The 24,186-nt window shown below is 41.0% G+C and overlaps 1 protein-coding gene across 5 annotated transcripts in view; it reads right to left on the reverse strand.

The window, feature by feature from the left end:
* EMCN (endomucin) overlaps positions 1-23,795 on the reverse strand; it is a 55,699-nt gene extending 31,904 nt beyond the window's left edge. For 2 of the 5 annotated variants that reach the window (XR_010372707.1, XM_064450023.1), the window contains exons 1-3: positions 23,533-23,789; positions 3,614-3,715; positions 3,103-3,216 (exon numbers count right to left, since the gene is read on the reverse strand). Coding sequence is in view for 4 of the 5 variants with exons in the window: in XM_064450023.1 (XP_064306093.1) it covers positions 3,103-3,216; positions 3,614-3,715; positions 23,533-23,593 (277 nt within the window). In the remaining variant the exon portion in view is untranslated. Of the gene's footprint in view, positions 1-3,102; positions 3,217-3,613; positions 3,716-23,532 lie in introns of all 5 variants that reach the window. The other 3 variants (XM_064450022.1, XM_064450019.1, XM_064450021.1) reach the window with 3 other exon arrangements.
* Between the last annotated feature and the right edge of the window lie 391 nt (positions 23,796-24,186).

Consider the following 24,186-nt stretch of genomic DNA (forward strand, 5'->3'; position numbering starts at 1 on the left):
GATCCTTTTCTCGTAGTTTTACTGAAGTAAAGCTTCCTTCTTAATTACAAGTAGTTTGATAAAAAGAGAAAAAGTATCACTTCCAATCTTTCCTTCTCTCACTTTGTAATATTTAATATTTCATTGCCCCATAATGTATCTCATCCAGGACAGTGGCATGAGATAAATTAGAAACACAACCGCCAAAAATCCACTCTTACTTGTAATTTAGTACCTTGAGCAATGACCTTGCATAATATGCTTGCTCTGTATCTAAAGGAGGAAGAACATAGTCTTTTGTTGTATTTCATTTCATATTCTCTTTGATAACTCCAAGTATCCCAGGATATGAAATCCTGATTGCAGATATAACTTGCTGTAGTATGGCACCATACAAATTCTTGTTTGGGGGCCTCGACTGCACAAGTGAGGTCACTCTTTTGACTGAATGTGAGCTATTGGATTTGAACCCTTATATTAATAAATAAGAAGGTAAAGGAGACAAGTGTATTGCTGGCTTCCAATATAATAAACAGGGCAGGAGGGCAAAGAGGGAGAGATTGTACTTACGGCCTGCAGAGGAAAAGAATACTGAAGACAAAAAAAAAGAAAAAAGAGGCAAAGTCATTTGCATGATTTCATAGCGTGTGGAGCACTGGGGGCTTTTCCTGCGTTTATAATAAAAGGTGACAGCAGCCACAGAAATTGCAGTGGGGACAGGAAGCCCTGTCAAATCTCTGCTGTGTGAATGTGATCATTTGCTGAAGCTTTTAGCAGCGATTTGAAGCAGAGAAAGCGATGGCCTCTATTACAAAACAACAGAGGCACCTGCTTTTTATTAAGAATCAGGTGTAGCAAAGGTAAATTTTGATGTGTCATAAAGGCACTACCAATTTCTGCCTCTGTCCCATATGGCCAGCCCAAAAAAGGGGAGAAGGGAGTGCTAGTGAAAAAGAAAGAGTAGACAACTTTCATCTCCTGTCTGTTTTCACAGCAGAAGTCTTGCTACGCCTGTGCTCGCTTCAGGGAGCGTGACTCCTGCAGCCCTGCACTGCTGCTGGGGATGCCCTCAGGGGCTGGGAGGGTGCAGTGAATCCAATGGCACCTCGCCATGCAAACACATGGGGTGGAAACAGAGATGGCTGTAGCCAGCAGCCAGACAGCGGTCAAGGGGTCTGTGGGTTTTCTACAAGGGCTGGACATACATCTGCACAGCCCCTGGGCTCTGTCCCAAAGCAATCCTGGCCTTGAGTCCCCTCCCACCCCTTTGTGTTGAAGCCAAGGCTATTACTTTCTTGAAACATAGACCAGAATTTTGTCTTCTAACACGCTAAAATTGGTTTTCACACACAGATTTTCCAAATACTTCTTAGCATTGAAAGAAACTATAAGGTCTTTTAATGCAGGTCAGTTCCCAAAGTCTTCTTTAATTTTCCTGTTTACAACGGGGAGTGAGAGGCAGGTAAGGCATGTTTTTAGGTTCATTCATCAATCATTTTTATCACAAGATTTTTGGGTTGTTTTTTTTTGCTTAAATGAAGATTTTTAAAAACAAACTAGAGACTGAACTGTAGCTGGTGGGAAGAGAGCACATGAGCAACAGAAAGGAGGCACTTTAGTGAAAACTTCATGCCCAGCACCATCGTACCTCCAGCACCAGCTTTTCAGGCCACCAGTGCAGAGTAGTGGCCAGAGCTAAGCTGCACAGGCAGGTGTGCCTTTTCTTGTTAGCTTTCCTTTCCCTGCTGGGAGCTCTACCTGTCACCAAGGTTTATTTCCAGGTGGCTGTGCTGCTCCAGTGCCCACAAGCCAGGAACCTCCGCCAAACCGAAAGGACTAAGATTCACATCTGTGATGTGGTCGCAGGCTTTTGACAGGGCCACAGGGTCACAAATGCAAGCTTAAAAAGTTTCTTTGTGGTTTTTGGTATCACTTCAGCAACTTGTGCATCAACCAGACTATGCTGTGACTCACTGACAGCGGCATTGAAAAGCCAAGCCAGCACACAAAAGACTTCAGGACAACAATCAGACTATTCCCTACACCAAGCACAGAGGGGAAGCTGCATCATAGAAGAAGTAACCACTAAGTGAAAGGGTAGTTGCTCTCCAGGCAGCTTAGCAGGCTCGGGTCAATGAGGTGCAGCTTTAAAGGAGAATTTGCACACAGAAAGCACGCAGGCCATTTTATAGGAGTCCCTTTTTTAGGTAAGGAAACCAAGGGAAGAGAAGTCAAGTTCTAGTAATTTGTCACAGTTCAGTATGCTCTAAATATCAACTCTGGGAGCATTGGTGTACCACTGACTGCCGAGTTAAATATCTAGAGTATTTGTTTTTAATTTTTTTTAGTTAATTGAGTATAAAAATTTAAGTATTTCAAAGCTTCAGTTCAGCAAAAGACTGAAGCAAGTATTTACAGCGTAGTTTGTAGACAAAAAAAGGAAGGCTGAATTTAATCTTAAGTTTACTGAGCTCCTTTTGGATGTTATTATACTTGTTTAAATTAATCCAACTACTTACTGGATACGTGGGATTTGTTTTTTTTTAAATTTTCTTTTTCTAGAATCCAACTTGATGCACTGGGCCAACACACATGTTATTCTGAAGATTTATGAGGAACAAAAGTATTTCCTAAGATTGATGCAGGGCAATTAGTACCACCTCTCTGCTTTCAGTACCGTGACTCATAATAATATAGAACATAATTAACTGTAGCATTGTAACATATATAAAAATAAAAAACAAAGGGGGCTGTTCTGACACCACTGATCACACAGAATAATTTATTTTTTGACAAAATACTTATTAAAAACAAAAACACAGAAGAAAATAAAAAATGAAAACCCTTCCAAATATGTCTCTCCCAATTACAGGGAGATTCAAATCCTGTGTAATGTCTTCAGATCAGCTCCACTACAAAATAAAGATATAATATTCCTTGTGTAAGATTCTAGGGCAAGATTCATTAAAGATATATAATACAGTAGGATGAATAGCTCTGGTTCCCCAGACCTCCTTCATAACCCAAACTACTCTCTTGGACCTCCTTTTATTGTTCCACACTCTTTTACAGAAATGTAGCACACAATAAATCAGAAATCTCTCAAAGAAATTAATCACTTACTGTTTGTTGTGATGCCATCTTTATCTGCTGCTGTAGTGGTCACTTTTACTGGTGTTTGTGTTGTTGTACCTTGTGTTATTTGTTGTGTAGTATGAGGTGCAGGCGATGTGGAGTCTAGTAAAGGAACGACATTAAAATAATTTCCTCAGTTTTGTATACACACATATGCACATGCACAAAACACATCTATTGCCCTGCTTGCAGCCTAGTTTTAAATTATCAAAAGAATATTTCATTTAAATTGAAGATCAACAAGGACAGGGCTCCCTTCACTTCAGAGAAAGCCACTCCCAGTCCCATAGGTGGGAAGCCTGTGATAATGCAGTTACAAGACCTGGCTTGGAGCTGCCTTGAGCCTCACCAGGAGGAAGCTCCTGTGCACACCTGCAAGATTTCACCAGAGAGTTCACTTTTTTAAAACAAGTTCCCAAGCCAAGATGCACTGCTGCTTAATTTCCTGAACAACCACTGGAACAACATCAACAAGTAGCTCAAAGAAACCTTCACGTACGGCTTGTGATGGATTCATTTGTAGGTCTGATTGCAGTTGTCATCAGCACTGACCCTTGCAGTGTTGTTGATTGTGAAGCTGATGTGGTCACAGCTGCTGTTACTGCAAGAAAGACATTCACACCTTTATTAATTTATTTTATCATGCATAAATAAACAGCACATTACCTTTGTGAGAGAAGGTAGCTAGTACAGGTTGTGAATTTCTGTTTAAAGTCTGGCCCTTACAGAGCTTTCTTACCCACACACTTTTAAAGAGGATTCAAAGTATATGTGGTTGGTATCAGAGGGAAGGTTTGACCTGTGGACAATCCACAAGTTGCCCACTGACAGTTAGCAGCTGTACCTTCCAGTCATCCCACAAGGAAGAGGCGTGTGCTCTTTGGGAGTTATACAGAGGTGTTTGGCATGACTACCAAGGGACGAGGTAAGGAAAAAGAAGCCTGGCGTGGATGGATGTGTTCACTGTGCTGCTGGACTGGACTGCTGACTAGCACTTTGCTGCATACCTGTTTAATCGGAGGAGGGATGTAAACTCTCCAGAAAGAAGTGAGAGTGACACACAGCTTATATATTACAGGTAAAGAACTGAAGGAGAAAAGACTCTAATAAATCTTTGTGCAATTTTTAACTCCTCCCTGCTGGCCACCTCGAGCCTCGGTTGAGTCGTCTTCTCTGGCTAGCTTTACCAGACCCTCTTCCTCTGCACCCAGATTTCTGGGTAAAAAAGTACACCTGGCAAGTACTCTGAGGTGTGCAGCAAAGCTTAGGACATCTTGGATGAGATGAATAAGTGATATTCCCCAAGATGAACTTGGTTTCCTTTGTAGGGTTGCTCCTGGTAGTTCTCTCCAGAGGGGTGAGATTTGGAGGCTGAGGGGAGGGGAAAGGGCTCCCTCAGGCAGCAGGGATCACTTCCAGCTGCTGCTGGTATGGAAAGAGGGGAGCCAAGTTGCCCAAACATCACTAAGGCAATAGCAAGTTTTAAATCAGCATGTCATGCTGTGCATGGATGGCATACTGCAGGTCCTATGTGTCCCTGGCACATGCTCAAGGGAACAGACTGGCCAAATTGCTGCAGAGGGATCTGGGCTAAAAAAGCCCATAACCAATCATTTTAAGAGCCTAGTTTTAAATTCTGTAATCCAATACAAACATGAAGTGCTACTATCAGCTACAGAGGCTCATTTCAATTCCTGACAACAACCAAACATGCGTTCTACTGCCTCTTCTAACATTTTTAATGGATAGGAAACATGATAGAATAGGAATAAATCATGACATGACATGTCATTTTCCCTCATATGACTTGAGCACTTCTAAATGCAATCTTCAGACCAGAGCTTTCAAAATACGACTTATACTCCCTTCCTCCGCTCTCAGTTTGCTGGCTGTTCACCCAGAATAGCAGTGCCTTAAAGAATGGACCTCCTTGGGAGCTTGCTCCACACCCATAAATGCTTTGATCTCATAGTGGGCTTCTGATGCTTTTCTCATAGGCATAAATAACAATACTGCTTTCCATTCTGTGACGAAAAGCTGCAAGAGAAATTGCAGTGAAACATTTGAAGAGCTCATTCACTGTGAGGTGTTGGGCCCTTATTAAATGTCTTTTAAACAGACATGAACATCAGGGTTTTTGAAACATAAAAGAACTGCAACACAATTTGAAAGGGGCTAATTCTTCTGTTGTAATAAACGTAACATATGCATACTTCACTTGGCTGCATCTTATTCACCTCCATTAGTAGCACCACAAGTGTATACATCATTACCCTCTCAGTGATTTCAGCTTCAAAACAGACTTATTAGTATCTCTAGTTACCAAAAAAATATAATCCTGTGTCCAAGTTTTCTTTTCTCGTCACTTATTAAATGCAGCAGTCAGTGTTCAATATTCAGACTAACAGAGGAGTTGGTATTTAGCTCACATGAAGGAAACGTGGTAATTTTTCATAACTACAAAGCTACAAAATAAAAAGAACTGAATGTGTCAGCGGAAGATATAGACCAGAATAACAGACTTTTACCATATGAAGCAGATATTTTCTCTGTTAAGTCTTCATAGTTTTAGGACTTTAAGTTTGATCTAGTAAAAACAATAATGAACTACAGAGAGAGAGAATGCAGCTTTCGAAACTGAGGCCACTGGTGCGACTCCCTTACCCCCAAAAGCGATTCTTGACATGAATAGTTTCAAGAAGTTACCAATAGCATTTTTGCAAATGACAGCTTTATGCACATGTATGATTTCTTATTAACTGAGGCCCAACATTGGCATATATTGTGTAATTCTTTACTATAAAAGTCCACATCCTCTTCTGTCACTCTATACTCCTCAAATCAGCTACTTTCTGTTGCCCAGTCTCTTAACTGATGCTGTTTCCCACATTATTCTCAGTCTGACGAGCTCTTGAACCAAAGCCTTAGCTAATTCTTTAGCATCAGAGCACACTTGAACCACTCCTTGAGAGCACAGGAACTCACAAAATCTCAGCCTTTTTTACCTGAAACAAAAAATGCAGCCTGCTCAAATTAACCTCCTCCTTACTAAGATCCCTCAAACTTTTCTTCTCAACAGACTTTTTGTATGAGACCTAGGGAAATACATTGCTCTACAATCACCTTATGTGAAATAATTCACCTAATTTCTTCCAGAAGATGGAAAAGCTGAGAGCTAAAAAGGCAATGGGAGCTTCAGAATACCAGATAACAGTGAATTTGAATTCTTAACAGATTTTGGTGTTGATGCAGAAACAGTTGTACTCACGGTACTGGTTGGAATAGCATGTTCTGAAATAACACAGAAAGAATCATATTATTTCAGCCACCTTCCAGACCTATTTAACACTACATAAGCATATAAGGCAGAGAGCAGCAAGGACTTTCCTGAAAAAATCAAGTTCAGAGTATATTAGCAGAAGCAACCATATCATATAATTCTACTAGCAACCTTTTCAAGCTGTATCATAAATCTCAGCTTTGCCCTCACTGCTGTATGGGGGAGCATCTGCTACAGCCTCCCCCCTTGGACTTCAGGTTGTTTTCCAACCGGTGTTAGTGTCTCTAAGACCAATTTGGAAAAAAATCTGGAGCAATTAAAGGTTTTTTGCTAGCTCCCCCTCTCCTTGAGTACAACCACAGTTGCTCTGGGTGTTCAGGGTGGAGGATTAACTAAAGTAACTGGCTGTAGGAGTAAGCACCGATTCTCCTGCCTTGGTTGTACAAGCACTTCAGGAGGACTTTTCAGCATCACCCTGATCCCTGTATGTGAGGGGGAGAAGAAAATCCACAGAACATGGCTCAGGAAGCCCCAAGCTAAGTAATGACTGACTTTCCCCACTGCCCTCAGGGAAGTGCTCCAGCTATTAAGAGTTTACTGCAATAAATTATGCCAGTCTTAAAAAATCCTAGGTCAAGTTAGTAGACATAAGTGCCCAATATTACAAAACAAACAAGCAACCAACCCCGCCTCCCCACCCCAAACAAAATGCAAATTAATTTCTATATATTCTGGATGTGCTGAGAAGCAGTAACAGCATAACTCAACTAGAATTTTGGTCTCAAATGAGAATTTCAGTCTTATTTCTGGGGTGCCCATATTTTTCTACTAAAAGAAGTTAAGGGGGTGATGAAGGGGGTAAAACAGCTAAACTGAGTTGGAAACAGTGGCATTTCACAACCATTTTACACTCAGAGATAAGGATGGACACATGGGGAGAAAGAGATCAGCCCTGAGACTGAATGAGAGAGCAAAATGGCACAGACTAATCCCACAGTACTTTCAGGTTTGGAGCATGACGTCCTGCCACGCTGTATTAGCATACTGTCATACAAACATTGCAAAACTGAGTCAGGACAGCATGTCACTATACTTGTGTGACTCCATTCATGGTAATATCTGCTGGAATTCTCTTTTTTTGGCTACAGGGCAGAAGAGTCAGCTTTGTTCCCTTTACTCAGTGTGCTGCTCTCCGATTAACATTTCACGAGCAACACCTGAGGCCTGCCAGAGTCACAGATCTAACCTGGAAAAAAAAAAAAACCATAATACAATTGCAGGAGCTCTGCAGGCACATATTAAGGCCTAGTCAATGAGCCCTTACAACTCCTTTTCAAGCAGTGTAAGGTGTCATTGACCCTCTTGGCACTTGTGCATTTCTAACGGCCTCAGCTGACTTGTTGCCCCTTCCCACTTTCCTGGGCATCCTTTCAAGGTATGCTGCTGCCTTTGCAGTGCCTTGTCACAGCACATGCTGGCCCAATTTGATATGGGTATGTCCCATATCAAATTAAATCAGTTCCCTACGGGGCTGTTGCTGCCCCAGCCCCACTCCCCAGGACATGTGAATACAGTCAGGCTATGCACAGCCCATTATCCAGTGCATTTAAAATACTGGTTTTCCTGCCATTTAGTTACCCAGTCAGAATAATGCTTCATAACCCACACTTGAAATACTTCGAAAACAAATTTTATCCAGATAGACCAAAAAGCAATCTTGTTTCCCTAAACAACGAGCATTTTTCTGTATCTTCATTCTCATTATGAGCTGCTGACAAAGCTCCTGTAAATCCCCATGCCACAAGGCCACAGCACTAAAACAGAATGTTTTTTCAACAGTGTCTACATTTCATATGGTTTGTTATAACGTGTCTCAATAACTACCATGTCTGTAACACCAGCTAAATGCACTAGCTGGTTAATTACCTCATTCCCTAACTCTTCTATTAACTCAGAATGACTTTGTGCAAAGCCCGTTGCAATATTTAGATTAGCCATCCTTTAAAGGTGTTCCATTTAATAACCATGTTGATAGGCCAAAATTTCCTCAAAACTGAAAAAACCTAAGAATTTAAGTCACAGTTTTGTTACAATTCACAATTTGCTGATTGTGAATAGGCTAGAGACAATATAAGGTAAATTTGATTAGCAGAGTAGAATAAAGTGGAGTTTTATGAATGGTTTTCTTAAAATGGTGGGTAATTGAGTATATTTCAAAAACAAGTTAAAAGCGACATGCAAAAATGCTTAAAACTTGCCAGTATTTCGGGGGGAATTGGTTGATTAAAAGAAGTGATAGAACTGATGACTTATTATGCTCTTATTGCAATGTTAAGTTGTAACTAAGCAGAATCCTATGGGGAATAAAAGCAAGGGATCAAAAATGACTGAGAAAAGAACTCTGGCCCATTGGCAAATTTAGATGCAGTGATCCCTTTGAAATGAGACCAACTCGATGTACTCTGATGTGGGAGTAACCCAAATCTACTCGGCGACGGCTCCCATACACAGACCTCTCCCCTTTGCTGCGCTCCCTGGCAATAAACTCAGCCAAAAGAGCGTAGGTGACCTCCGAGGTAGCACCCTTGTGTTTGGAAAACAGGCGCAGAGCTAAAAGTTGCTCAGATGTGACGCTGGGCTGAGTAAAAGGATGATGGTGTTGGTAAGATACAACAAGAAAAAAGACATGTCTAAAAGTAGATAACAAGGTGAAAAGAAATTAGAACTGGGAGAAAGATGACAGGGCAGGAAGATGATGAAAGGGGAAGGGCAAGAAGAAGTAAGAAAGACAATAAGGGTGGCAGGGGAAAATAAATAGGAATTAAAAAGAGCTAAAAAAACTTTTGACCTGTGGCCACAAGGCCAAAAAGGAAACAAGAGAAACTGTTGGGGTTTTGTTTTTTCTTCTTTCAGGTTCACAGAATTTCCCTTTATTATCCTTTCTGGCTTGGAAGTAAATGCTACATTTGTTTTAAATGAAAACAACAATGAAATAATTTCTATCTGGTCTTCAGGCATGATTTCAAAATGAACATGCTGAAACACTGAACATACTTTCTTTTTTTAAAATCAGAAGGAGACCCTGAATTCATCTAGGGCTGACCAACAGCCGCAGTTGTCCTTAAATTGCATCTTTTCACGTAGGTTTCAGTCTCCAGGGTCTGAGCTTGGAGCTCACATAATTTCTTCCCATTTCTTCTCACTTATTATTTTTACCTTTACACTGGGAAGACTAAGATAAGCGGATTTTGACCTTGTGTTAATTAGGTGCCTGTCATTGCTATAATCAAGACAGAAAAAAAAAGCAGAAATGACTGCACGTTATTACATCAGTAGTCGTGTTTATACACTACAGGATACTAGAGGGCACAAACCACTAAGTTTAAAGCACCACTTGAAACAGCTCATAAATAAGTGAATGCCAAAAAGTCAAAACACAAACATTTTAAAAGATATATTGTTCAAAATATATATAGTGATTGTATACATTACATGAATTGCTTGACTTAAATGCTGTCTGTTTTGGCATTTGATCTTGAAAAGAAATTATTCTTATGGAAAAGTCACTGTCACTACAGAAAGAGTGAGTGAAATGGCCTGTTTGACATTTTTTCGCTTGACCTTGCACTAGGTAGACAGGAGCATATTTTCATAATAAAATCCTTCCATTCATATGAGCACTGGTGAGGCCACAGCTGAAGTAATTGGTCCAGCTTCGGAAGAGTGTTGAGAAGGTTGTGGGTGCCTGGAGCGGGACTTAATGGAGAACCAAAACAATCATCAGAAGCCTAGAAAAATTGACCTCTCAAGAAGGACTCTTCTCCCTGCTGTTCACCTCGAGCCTCTGCTGTCCCTCTCTAGCCCAGTGAGGGAAAGATTAATGGAAAGCATGATAGCAGCACTCAAGTAGGTGAGGGGCTGCAACAAAGACAAAGGAATAAACTTTTCATTATGTCCACTGAGGATGAAACTAGAGGCAATGGACAAGGGAAATTTGCACTAGAAGAAGCTTTGCAGGTTTTTAAGTGTCTGTCAAGCTGATGGTGTAGGTCAGAAGCTAGTGTTTTAACCATTTTCCTGATGAGGATATAAGATATTCCCACATAAAAACAAGACCAATACCCAAAAGGCTGTAGCTTTTTCATGAAAAAGGTGTCCTGAGGAAACCTGTACATGTTAATTCCCTGCTTCAAGGCTATAAAGCAGAACAGGTGGTGTTGTTATGTTATAGTTTTTTATTGTTTATTATGTTATTATGTGTGACCCTGAGCCTTTGCAATTATACACAAGTCTTGGAGAAGTCAAAGTTGCTTTCTGTCTTTCCCCACTTGCTTTTTCCAGGAAGCAAATGATAATTCTTCCAGCCCCCATGACCACGATAGAGCCTCCTATAACAGCTGCTCCAGCAGTGTCCGTGGGAAGGCTGTACACTTCATTTGACATTTTGCCCTTTCTGGAGAAAGTTATAGCTGTCCTTGTAAGAAAAGCTGGTACAGATATTCTCAGAGTGCCTAATAAATAGCTTCTGTCTGACAATGTACACAACCTGTTTACTCCTACCTTGAAGCTCTATTGCCTATTCTGTTTTCTCTTTCATTTTCATTTATTGCTGCTTCATTTCTTTGTCCTCTTATCTGATCTTTCCCCAGGCCCAGTGTAGTTCTTGAACCTCTCTTATTTCTGTGTTTACTCCTCGTCCACTTTTCTTTCCTGGTTCATGACCTTCTACCCTAAACCTTGAGACCTAAACCTTTTATAATGCATTTTTTGTGTAAAGAGGCCCACATCCTCCAAAGAAAAAAAATACTATTTGCCTAGATGAATAGCTTATCTCCCATCAACTAGTCATTGCACAAACACCGCTCCCATGTGCGAAGAGCAAAAACAAATTTTGGACACTGCTCAGGCCCTACTCAAGCCCTCCAAACAGAACTCGAGTGCATTAATTTACGGATTAAACTTAAGGTTTAATTCCTGATATAGAAATAGGCCCTCTAAGTGGGCCTTCTCCCTGATGAGCATTTAGGTGCTTCCTCCTCAGTAATGCTTTGTGGAGGCCCAGGTTGCACTTCCAGCTAAGGGGGAGAAGGCAGAATGCCATAAGCAGCGTTTCAGAAACCCCGACTCAGTTTCCTGCACAGCTTCAGGATAATATTCTGCCAGGACACATATAAAGTAACTTTAAAGTAGCTGCCACCGATGCTTATGGCTGGTTTGTAATGACACAATGCCAGCCAGTTCTCCAAGGATCTACCCGACTTCCTGCATGTCTGTGGCATCCATGCTGCGTTACTGTGCTACCATAAATAGTGTGAGAGCTTGCTGGTTTACAGCTCTCCTGGATATATCATCACAAATAAGATAAATGGCTATGACTGCAGAGTAGAGATTACTCCATCCTTCCTGGTACGTCTATCTAGAACAATACAGTTTAATTACTTTAGATGGATCTTCTGGAACTTAATCTACCTTGTTCAGATCAGCTTGGGTATTTCTATGTGTTTTGCCACATAGACATTCCCTGTGTCCCTTTTTCCAGTTGATAAAAGAGGAATAACAGTATGTTCTTATTTTTTAGAGGACACACAATGGTACCACACTCTAGCATTAGTGGAGTTACACAAGAAAGAGTTTTGCACATCAAGATCTCAACTGCATCTGCAGTTTTTATCATTTGGATCTTCCAGAATAATGGATGGATACAAGCTGCAACATTTGCATTTGCAACCAATCTCAGCTTTCTCAATATTGTGCAGTGCAGGATTAACCCTCTGAAAATATTGCAGAAGGCTGTAATGTAGGACAGAGCAAGGAATGCGATTAATTTTAGATCACTGTTGTTATTTCAGTCCTCCCTCTGCATTTCTGCGGCTTATTTTATTTCCACTACATACAGCTTTTTTCCTCCCCCTCACATTCTAATTGCACAAATAAGAGCTACCTAATACCAAGAGAAATGCATTGCCAAGAAATCTGCAGGTTCAGGACAGGTATGTTTCTAAGAGCAGAGAGGTTTTCTACAGTGTTTTGATAAATCTTAAAAACAGTCATTCCTGTAGTTTCTTCTGGAGTATTTTGTTAAGACAGAAATTGTGGTATGAAACTTCCCAAAAATCAAAAAACAGTGTTGAATTGTGGTCACAGGTTAGTTGCTGGTTGGCTAGAAATGACTAATCCATGCTATGCAAATTATTTAGAAAACCAGCAAGCATTACAGAAAAAAAAAAAAATCTTAGAGGAAACATACATGCTTCCAGATCACAAAAACTTCTGTTTGGGATGTACAATTAAAAGAAGCCTAAGTGCAATTTTAATAGTATTGTTCGAAACCATTAATTCCTTTCTTCCTGTTCAAAAATTCTAAGATCACAAGTACAAAATCTATTAATTAAACATCCAAGGATTAAAAAAATAATAATAAAATATTAAAAACTTGCAGATACTGTGTTCTAAAAGAATTTTATAAAACTAATACTTTTTCTGGTACATTTAATCCTTAAGGACTCAAGCTTTAAATCTTTCACCTAGATTTTAAGTGGGAATCAAGATTCTGATGTAATCCAGTAAACAGGTGGAGCCAATAACAGTGTGTAGTAAAGGATGTTAAATTAAACAAAGCCATTTGCAAGCTTCATGAATTTGAAGCAAACGCAAGAAAAATACACCACCTTCATGTCTTCATATTTCTTCAGTATGCTAAAGCAATACACGAGGCATGCCATGCCTCACACGTACATTCAGATCTGTTTGTAATAGTATCTGCACACAACTATTCGCACTGTGATAGCACTTGGTGAAAGGAAAGCTGCATCCCTAATAACAGCCCCGTGCTGGATCACCTCTGCTGCAGTATCATCACAAGTCAGAACTGCAAAGTGTTTTTCCAGTCTGGTGTCACAATGCTTTTGCACTTCTGCAGACGCTCTTAACACAGCCTTCTGCAATAGAAGCCGTTTTCCTCCTCAGGATTTTCTCTGTTGTATCTTACAACAGCCACCGGAACGACTACATGGACCCTGAGCAACATTACAACAGACACATGTTAGGTAACGTCTGTGTGATGTAGTCAGATACTACAATGCTAAAAACCATAAGGCAGGGAGAGAGACCACATTCTTTGCTGCCTGATGCAAACCAGCCGGAAGGACTGTGCCTCCCACTGCCTAGGGAGGTGGGAAACCGCCTCCCATTTGCCAAGCTGTTACCTTCCTTTCAGTCACGCCTCTCTTCAGCAGCAAACCAAAAACATATTATACAGGTCCTACATGTTGAGATCTTACATTTAAGGTTAACTTTCTACTTCTCCACTGTAGCCCCTGGTCCTGGTTTGCAGGCTGGTGTCACAGATCAGAGATGACCTGCTATAAGAGAGTGGGAAGAAACATGGGTAGGAGCATGGGGGAAGACACCAAGGCAGGAAGGAGAAGCTCCTGGGCCAGAATGGCATAGCACCCTCCCTGCCGAAAGCAAAAGCACCTGAAAACAGGAGGGAGAGGAAGACATTAGGGAAAGGAGAGCATAAATGCAAACCCCTGTAGCTGGAAAGGGAGGCAGTGACAGGGCTGCTCCCGCATGGCCTGGGAATGGACAGCAGCAACTGGGGCAATGTGGGGCTTGGGCTCTGCAGAGGAAACGCAAACCGGGTGGGCTGGAGGCACCCGGCAGCAAGAGCTGAGGAGAGGAAGGAAAGGGAGGGAGCTGCTGCAATTTCTCCAGCAGGGAACAGGGAGAAGGCAGGAAACGTAGATTTGGTGCCAGTGCTGCCCCAGTGCTTCTTCTGCTCGCCCAGGCATGTAGTTAGCATGACCCAACACGAAGCACTCAGAGAGCTGCTGGGAATTACTAATTCCCCAGGCAAACTGCACAGTTTCCACAAAGCCTGCTCAAAGCACCCAGCAAACAGCTCCTGCATAGGGAGCCACCACACAGAAATACTGAAAAAGCAGCTGCCAAGGACCGGCCTCAGCTAACATGGCTGTAGGTTGTTGAGGGCTCCACCTCAATAAAAACAGTAACGAGGAGGGTTGGACAAGCGCCCCCGTGTTTTACTGAGTGTCTGAAACAATCCAAGCACAGCGTGCTTTGCCTCTCTGCACGTGTGGACGTAGAAACCTGGGCACTTACCAGCCAGTTTCATGGTTTCTTTTATTGACTCAGAAGAAATGCACGCTCCCTATCAAGGGCTTTTAATCACAAGTTTTCTCAGTGCACTTTCTGCTTCTACGCGAAGCTTGGTGGATATCTTTATTACCGTGTACTACAGAGGGATAAGCACGTTGTTTGCACTCCATGAAATAATAAATGTGCTCAGCATGCTCATCAGCACTCCAGCCTGCCTTGGACAAAGGCTCCAAGCTCTGTGCTTCTCTTTATTTAAACCTGTTAAACCTATTTAATAGGTTTTAATTAAACCCTTTAAAGCTATTTAAATCACCAGATTGTCACCCTTTGATGGTGATATATTTGTCTGTCCATGTGTAAGATAAAAGGTAGGAGTTACTAAGGGTTATTTTATAGTATGAAAAACACCCCACCCCACCCCCCTTGTGTTAGTCATGCTAAATCAATTTGAAAATATCTTTAATGGGTGCAGTTTTATATAGAAAGAGCTTTTTACATACTGTGCATTGCTGAGCAGAACAAGGAAAAGAAAGAAAGGAGAGCCCCTTCCCCTGCAACAGGAAAGAAGAGGAGTGTTGGTGTAAGTCACCCCCACCCAGAAAGCGGAGAGAAAACTACGCCCGTCTCTGGGTAATGCTTACAATGCTTTTTCCTTACCATGCTATTTGCAAGCCTATTTTTGTTTCCCAGGAAAGAGTGTGTTTGGGTAGGGCAGATATGAAACAGCCAGAAGGGAAGCTGAGTCCAGGTCGATCAGTTGCTCTTCTTCACAACATGCTGCAGCAGTTAGTAAAATCATAGTTCTGCTGCTCTATGTTTGTGATCCAAATGCATCTCCAGCAACATGACTAATTGTATAATTCAGGAAAGGGTCACTGCAGTGACTGCTGTGATGTATTTATTTTTAGCACATCCCGGATCAGCCCAGACACCCATTTCAGCCACACCCGCCCATGCCACTCTGTTCCTGACAAAGCTCTGAAAGCCTCTGGAGCATCAAAAACCTGTTCCCATCAGAAAACTGCTGTGGAAACACTGTAAATTGCTTCTATATTTAAAGTAATTCCATGCTTAATTGAGTCCCTCTTCATCTTTCTCACATTGTTTAGAACAAAGGTTAAATGGTACAGAATACACCAAAGGAAAAGCCTGAAATGGGCTTTGCAAGCCCAAAGTGTAGTACAGTCTCACTGGAGTTATGTGATATGCAAGGATGAAGGACATACTTTGAAAATATCTGATTTCTATAACTGGTACATATAGCTGATGAAGACCACCTTCTCTTTATCTTGCAAAGCTGACTGAATGCTCATGTTATTTTTAATTTCTACCAGTCTGATACAACTGCTAAGCTCAGATGCAAAACTGAAATGCTTTTCTCACGTGCTTTGTGTTCCAAAGCAGGAATTAAAAAACCCCAAAGTTGTTACTAGGAGAGCACTTGAAGCAGAGGGTCAGTGCCGAGGACCGACACTATCAAAGAGCAGTGGGAACTGCTGCGATAGCCACGCCAGCGCCCATGCTGATAACCAGCTTCCTAGTGGAGCAGAAAGTGGACAGTCCTCAGGATGCTCAGGCTTGTCAAAACTCTGGGTCCCAGTCAGTTCACTGGGAAGTCATGGTGAGCTGGGACCTGATCATCTCATGTTGGTGAACAGCTACAGACATCACTAGTACTTTTATTAGTAATTAGTGTAATTTCATTCCCCATGACAATTACAACTGTTGTGAATGAGTTGTTCAATTCCTACTCAAACCATTCTGCTCTTCTTCTCCCTTAGCCATTCCTTCCATAAGTGACCAATCCTCATTTTCCAGTTTTTGCACCTGAAAACAGTATTTTCTGCCAGTTCTTGGAAATAGGTGAACACAATTAAGGAGGAAGCAGACAGTGCATTACAAGAAAGCGTCACTAAGCCAATTGTGCGCTAGTTCACCTAAATTCAACAGCATTGAGATGCACTAGCCGCATGACACCAGTATCACAGGAAATGGCTTGCAAAGGGAAATAATGGATTCCTCTCAAGCCATTTGAACTAGACAGTGTAAAACGTGCCGAGAACCAAAACACAGTCCTGCACTGGGAGATTTTTTGCCTCTAATACCAGTGCTGGGCCCTTCCCTTGCTGTCATCGGCACATCTCAGGGACTCTCCCTCTTGTTACACTTGGAAACTACTCTAGCGAGTTGTTGCAAGTGAAGCCCAACAGTTCAGTAAACATATTTGCTGTCTTCTGAACCACAGCAAATATATTAATACAGTACTTTTGTAAGAAAAAGCCTTCCTGAAAAGAACCTAAAGCTGCTCTGTTGTAATAGCCTTTCTGGGCAGCCAGCTTTCAGTGCTCGCTATAATTTCCAAGATCTATGTGTTTTGTGGCAAAACAGAGTTAAATTCTATAGGATGTCAAGAAAGCTCCATAAATCAAAGAATTCAGTAGTTTTCAGAAAGAGATTTTAACAGTCCTGTGCAGAAATGAGTAGCCACATTTGAATTGCATGCTGGCCCCAAACATTTCTTTTGACATGCTGCGGACTTGGCTCCATCCGTAGGAGCCAAAGGGAAATGAGGTTTGGACAACTTGGTAGGAGCTTCAGAGAACCGGTAATTCCTGGGCAAAAAGGGGTCCAAATTTTGGCTTCTGGGGACTTTGAATGGCAGTGGAAGCATTAGCCATGTATTATGTCCAAAGTCACCCCTCTCTGTGGGACATGACACAGGGAATTTAGGGGTGAAAACATTTGAATTTCTCATTTGCTCTGGCAAGAATTCTCAGGTTTTTTGCTATTTCACCTAACAATGTTTGGTGATATTTTTGCTTCCACAGCCTTTGAATGAGTCCACAAACACTGATATTTACATCATCTATATTGCTGATACATAACCCATGCTGAGATGAGGAGGGGTAATTCATCTGTCAAAAAAAGATGTTTTCATACTGTCCTCACACTGGGATAGATAACACTACATGCATTAACATTTTGAAGGTTATCAACACTGTATTTCAAATAAAAACCTAGATTCAATGTTAAGCATGAGGAGAAGTGGGAAAACTAGTAAAAAATGAAGGAATATAGGGAGCTCTGATCACTTCAAATAACTATCGTGCAATGAAAGCACTCCTCAACAAATAAGTAAGGTATTTTACAGAGGAAGATAATGCAAATCCCTGGACAAGAAGGTAAAAGTAAATCTCCTGGCACTGTTCTCCTCAGACTAAATCCAAACCCTTTGCCATTCTGATCAGTTGTTGCCTCAACAGCCAAACCTGCCATGCCCAAATATGGTATTAACCTCACGCTAAAGATTATGAAAGAAGAAATCTGCAGGAAGCATAAACATCTCATTAATATAATCAGGGATTTGATTTAACCCTGAAGTTTTGATTACCCCAACACTCCTTAAACCAAGTACCACACTGAGAAATCATGACATTAAGACAAACTGAATGTGCTTTTTAGAACGATTACATATCTTGTAGAAATCTTCAGACAGCAATGCTGGTGTAGTGCTCCCATCCCAGCAAAAGACATCGTTTCATTACAGTGATAAGACAAGGCAGAAAGTTTACAGCAAAACTAAATGCCACTTTCTTTGTGGTTTCAGCAACTGAGACACGTTACTATCTACAACATGCACCTAGCACCCAGGAGCATGTTAGTGCCATTGGAAAAAAAAGAGATTAAAAGTTGTAAAAATACTCTATTGATAAATAGGCTAGGATTTTCACCTGTACCAAAGTCAAGCAAGCATCCACTTTACATATAAAAGCAGTCAGAAAATCCTTGCCCTGTTACTAGCTTGAAATGTAACCCCTGGAGCATCAGAGGTTAGCCTGGCCTGAAAGGGGCTGTTGTCTAGCCTGGCTGCTGAGGAAAAAAAAAAATACTTGGCATTAATTAGGACCCCTCCAGACCAGCCTTTAGTACATGTGTGGGTTGCATCAGAAGGCTTCCTACCCCCTTTCTATGTCTCCTGCAAGGGGACAATACCCCAGCAGATCACACCTGCTGAATTTTGTTCCCTTAGAGCTATTATATCAGCAAGTGATCATCAGAGCACAGCTTTCTCACATAGGCAGGTAGGTTCGGAAGGCGCAGCATAGAGATAGCATCATATTGAATGTGTCAGATCACTTTTCCTTTTGCAGGTAGGTCTGGCTGATAGGGTGTGCTGCTGTTAGGGCATCCAAGGATCCACTTTCACAAGATGAACGGCAAAGTATCGCTACCCAATAGCTCAGGTGCTGAGACAGTAACAGTGGCTTGCATGTCAGGACATGGTGCGACTCAGGGTTTTGACTCTTCTGTTTAAATCTGGGACACCTATTTTTAGAGTGCTAGCTGAAACTAAAGGTAATTGTCTTCTAGCGGAGCCAGGTCTTTAATTCTTTACTTGTGTTTGGAGAAAACGGCTGCTACACACACAAATCCAACACTGTCTCTATGTTTACAGAATTGCAAAATAAAACGACTAAAGGGTCTTCCTTGAGTTGTCTCAGCAAAAAATACAAACAAACAAGACCCCCAACCCCACCCCCCCTTCATGATGAAGGCAAGTAACAAGGATGTCTCTCTCATGTGTTTTTACTGTGGGGCCTTACTCATCTTTAGACTGTGAAGTTAGCCTGGCTACCGAATGGTACCTGTTAAAAATACTCCCTTCCCTAGATTAAGAGATTATTTTTAATTTGTATTTTTACAGATTTTTTCACAGAAGACTCAGATGTATAAACAATTGGAGATCAAATTCAAGGTCCTTTTCTATTTAGAAAAAAACCATAAACCCAAACCAAAACATAGTAACGGTTGGACTCGATGATTTAAGGGTCTTTTCCAACCTTAACGATTCTATGATTCTGTGATAAGCCTCAGCAGATCTTTTTTTGCAATATAAAGGAGTAAAGAACAGAACTCTACATTTTAATCCTGATAAAACAGACGGCTAAATAAAAGACAAAACATTCTGGTAAATTTTCAGAGGAGTCAACCATTTGTTGGGCATGTTATATGGCATTATGTATTCTTAGGTTTGGAGTTGAATGCTGCAGGCAACTTGCCTTTCAAATTCAGTTTCTGTTTATTTTGGCTGCAAATCATAACCTCCTTATCAAGCAGGTATCAAGCCATCTGCTTCTATCTTCAGTAAATTCGGTAATCTGGCATTCAGGTTTAGGGCTAGAACAAGCAGTTTTCTTCTGTCCAGTAATAAATACACCTTTAAAAACAGCTTTGCAAAACTGGCCCAATATGAGAAAACTCTAATGAATGAAAGGAATGTAGCAGCAGGGGAAAAAGAAAAAGAAAAAAAGAACCACCAAAAAAAGTAGTACAGGAACAAAAGCTCAATTAAAGGCTATGGTAAGATCCAGCACTACAATTTGATTTTTTGAGAAAGCTAGTCTTGCAAACTTCTAGGAATGGTGGAAACACCCAAAACACTGCCCCCCCCCCATCAACAGACAAACTCTCAAGGCATTCTAAGTTTGGGTTAAAGCAAGCTAAAGGTGTGAAAAAGGAGCTGATTATCTAAACCTATTCACATTTCTCAAAGTTTCAGAGACGAGACAACGATCTGACTGTGACAGTCTGTGCCTTGCTGGTCTCTCACAGAGCACAGCCATGAATAATAACCCGGAATGAGGGGAGATCACGGTCAAAAGCTTTAACTGCTCAAAATGGTTTAGTTAGTACTTAATTTTTAAAATGAATTTTTTAAGACTTGAAGGCTTGTGAGCTAAGAGCACAGAAGAAGGAAAAGGAAAAGGCTATCCATCTCCTCTAGTTAACGACAACAAGGGCAGAATTAAGGCGACTGCAAATGTATGTAATCACTACAGGATCCCTATTTTAGTGGAAATTTCTCAAGTTATCAGCCTGGGAGCTGGGATTAATCTGCTGTGTCGTAGAGTTGGGATGATGCTCCAAGCTCCACAGCATCCCTGTAACGGGGAGGGGGGTTGGGAAGCATGCAACTTCGGGTTGATCCACAGCTCCAGATTGCTTCAGTGGCTTTTGGACCAGACTCTCCATGCCAAGATTTGCTCCTACCTTTCCAAAATGAAAAGCACCCTTGTTTTTTTGTAGTGCCATCAATTTGGACAAAGGTACTCTTGGAGAAAGGGGTCACTAACAAGACATTACTAAACCCACCTACTGTACATCTACAATGCAAGACAGCACATTCCAGCTCCTACATTTGAGTGCATAACCTTAATGCACCCAGGATGATGCCAAGAGGAGCACAACCTCACTCTCTTCTGCAAGAAACCTGGGTGCCTGAGTGAGAAGGAAGCTGTGGTGTGCAAAAAGCACTTTGTGGAGGACACCTGCTATGCCATGTAACCATAGCCATGCTTCTATTACAGAGCCAAGGCACAGCAACATGTAACCACTAAGCACTCACATTATAAGCACGTGACAATTCCTCTCCCCTCATATTTTAGAAGAACAAAACTTCACCTTTACACATTTTAAAAGTAATTATATCTTAATGCAGACTCAAGAGCATTTATATTTCAGTGCTATCCTTTGGCAATATATTCTTCGACCTATTTCAGCGCTGACTTTTGTTTAAAGCTGGAAATCCTATGAACCAACCCAGGAAACATCTATTTGAGATATATTTTGAGTTAAGAATAAAGGGCAGTATCCCAGGAGGAATGAACACCTTGAGATGAAGAGGAAGGAACTCCTGCTTTAAGCATGTCATTTAGCTCTTGAAGGGTTGAGAAAAGCCTCAAGAGGAGGGACAAGTCATCAGGAGGCTATCAGCCTCCACATCTGTACGTAACTAGGCCTCTAGTAAATAGGGGCTTCTAAGGATGAAAGATCTAAAGATGAATTAGAAAATTACCAAGAAAGCAGTGCCAGCATACAGGCTGAAGACAAAGCATGAAATCTGGAAGCCCCAGAGGGGACTTGGTATGTTCTTTACTAACCACAGTGGAAACATCCTTGTCCACTTCTGCATGATTTACAAAAGATACAAAGACAGCAGCTTGTGTGTATTATGTGAAGAGGCTGCAAGCCCACACATCACTTGTCTTGGTAAGATTTGAAGACAAACTACCTCAAAACCTGGGGGAGGGAGTATTAAAACAACAGGGTGTGATCTGACCTTCTCTAAATTTTACTGAGCATAATTTTAAAACACTAAAAGTGTTTCTAAGCAACTGGAGAAATCTCTTACTGCTGTCTCCAATGCTTAAAAAAAAGGGAGCCTGAGCATGAGGGAGACTGGTGTTAGCCTTTTTACCATCCATTTTTCTCTTCAGACTATAAGATCCTGCTGTTACAGCCCTGACGACCAGGACACTTCAGTGATCACAAACAGTGGAAATCCAAAGACTTTGGCCCAGCTTCACAATACAGACAATGAAACTGCTTCTGTCTTAACAGGTGATGCATGGGGTAGCCTGAAGCAAGCTTGACCAGATTATGTTCTTTTACTCTCACAAGGTAGATAGAGATAATACTCCAAATTTCCCCACACATATTCTTCATTTTCTAATGTGAATTTACCAACAGAATTTCACTACCATGTCTACTTTGCAATAAAGTGTTAAAAAAAGAAAACCAACCCAACACCTTTTACAGAACCAAAATTTTTCAGAGCAAATGAATCCTATATGAAATTTGCTTATTCACTGTCATCAGTTCTGCCCTGTTCATATCATGCAGAGGAGGGAAAGTCCTTTTTAAAGAAAGGATTGTATAAAATTGACAGAATTCCTCCCACCTTTGCATGTTGCTTTCTGATAAGCTTTATGGACCGTTGTGTTAAATATGCTCCTTTTGATCTAACTCCACTTTGCTTTTCACAAATTGTGAAATTAAAGGTTTAACAATGAAAGGAAGGCTATTTTTACAAGGAGTAGCAGACAGAGAATAAATAGTACCTCAACACAGACTTTTGAGGCTTGTATTTACTTAACATAGTTTTAAAAGCAGTTCTTTCTGTGGCACAATCTTATTTTTAATTTCCTTTATTGATTTTTTTGTAACAGCTGTGAGCCCGAACAAGAGCATAATCTACACCACAAAACACATTTCTAGATTTTAACACATAATCTGAGCAAAAGTTAATTAACTTTTTTTAGATCAGTTAATCTAGTATTATAAATTTTTTAACTTCTGATACATAAAATCCCTTACAGGCAATCTATAGGCATTTGTAGAAGCTTTAGTTATGAATATTCACAGAAGCTGGCCAGCAATTGAAAGTACAGATAAAAAGCAGATTTGTCTTCAAATGTGTCTTTTGACAAAGGCAATCATAGATTCTGGTCCTTGTTATGGTTTCTCTTACCCTTTCAGGTTTTATTAGTTAATTCCACTGTAAAAGCACGATCTTTCACACTAAACAATAATAAAAATAGCAGTTCAGTGACCATATGAACACTACAAAGTTTGATTAAACCTGTGCATTTGAGAATCACTTTTAAAAAATATTGCACTCAGTAACTAATATTGCCCCTAGGTTTGCATCCCTCATCACTTGACACTCGATAAATGCTGTAAGCCCCTATACCTTTAGGGGCAAAACCAAGATAATTTCTGAGAGAAACCCTTGGCCAAACGTATCATTGGCATAGTGCCAGGGAAATCCATCAGGATATATTTGATTTGCAGGAATAGTATTTGCAAAACCTGACAGACATTTCAATTCCCCCCCTTAAAGCCATCTCTACAAAAGATGCTTTATTTCAAAGAAGAAAAACAGAACAGAAAACCTTTGTAAATATACCTCTACTTTTAAATCCTCTCAGATTGAAGAGCTTCATGACACTTAGAAAGAGAGCTGTCAGAAAAATACAATGGCAGGAAAGTTTTTCACAGAGCACATAACTCAACTACCAGTTAGTACCTTCTTCTCTTCCAACACAGTGTTTCAATCACTGTACTGAAAAGAAAGAAAAAAAACCCCAAACCATCCAGCTACTGACAGCTAAGATTTTGCTCACAATACTCCCCACAAATGTGACAAGCCTATCCAAAAAAGCCAAAGAACTTACCTCCCACAGTGCAAACAGAGGGTACAGCTAGAAGAAAGAAGGCAATCCCGAGGAGCTTCATGCTTGGTGGTGGTGGTAGTGGTGCTGTCAGCTCTCCCTTGCACAGCTGGGCAGGGAGTGCTCTCTTACTCTGAGGCAGGCCTTAATTACTCCATGGAAAAAGGTGTGTAGAGACTGTGCCTAGTCACTGCCCATTCCTGCTTATTTTTGGGGACTTTGATAAAGAACAGGAGGAAACACAACATACTCCCTCTGGGAGTTCAGTACGGAGGAGATTTATTGTTTCAGTCCTTACAGGAACTCCTTTTCTTTGGCAGCGAACCATGTTTTTGTTAATACATTATTTTGTTCTTCTTCGGCCATGAGGTCAGGAACGTTTTTGAACAGAGGCAAATCTTTCTCTAGAATATGCTATACACCACCAACTTCTACACTGTAGCTGGAAATACTTTTAAAGGGAACATTTATGAGCAGCAAGGGAGCCCAGGTAGTGGGGGATAACACAGCCAGGAACAAAAGAGCAAAACAAATAATAGGAGTCCTCACCTGGCTCTTCTTTGTGTTGTGTGAAGTGACTTTGGTGAAAATCACAGCTGCTTCATGTTAAAGGCACAGAGAGTGCCTCCCTGAGAGAGCTGCCATTCTGCAACCAGG

Source organism: Phalacrocorax carbo, chromosome 4, assembly GCF_963921805.1.
Source record: "Phalacrocorax carbo chromosome 4, bPhaCar2.1, whole genome shotgun sequence".
Classification (NCBI taxonomy): domain Eukaryota; kingdom Metazoa; phylum Chordata; class Aves; order Suliformes; family Phalacrocoracidae; genus Phalacrocorax; species Phalacrocorax carbo.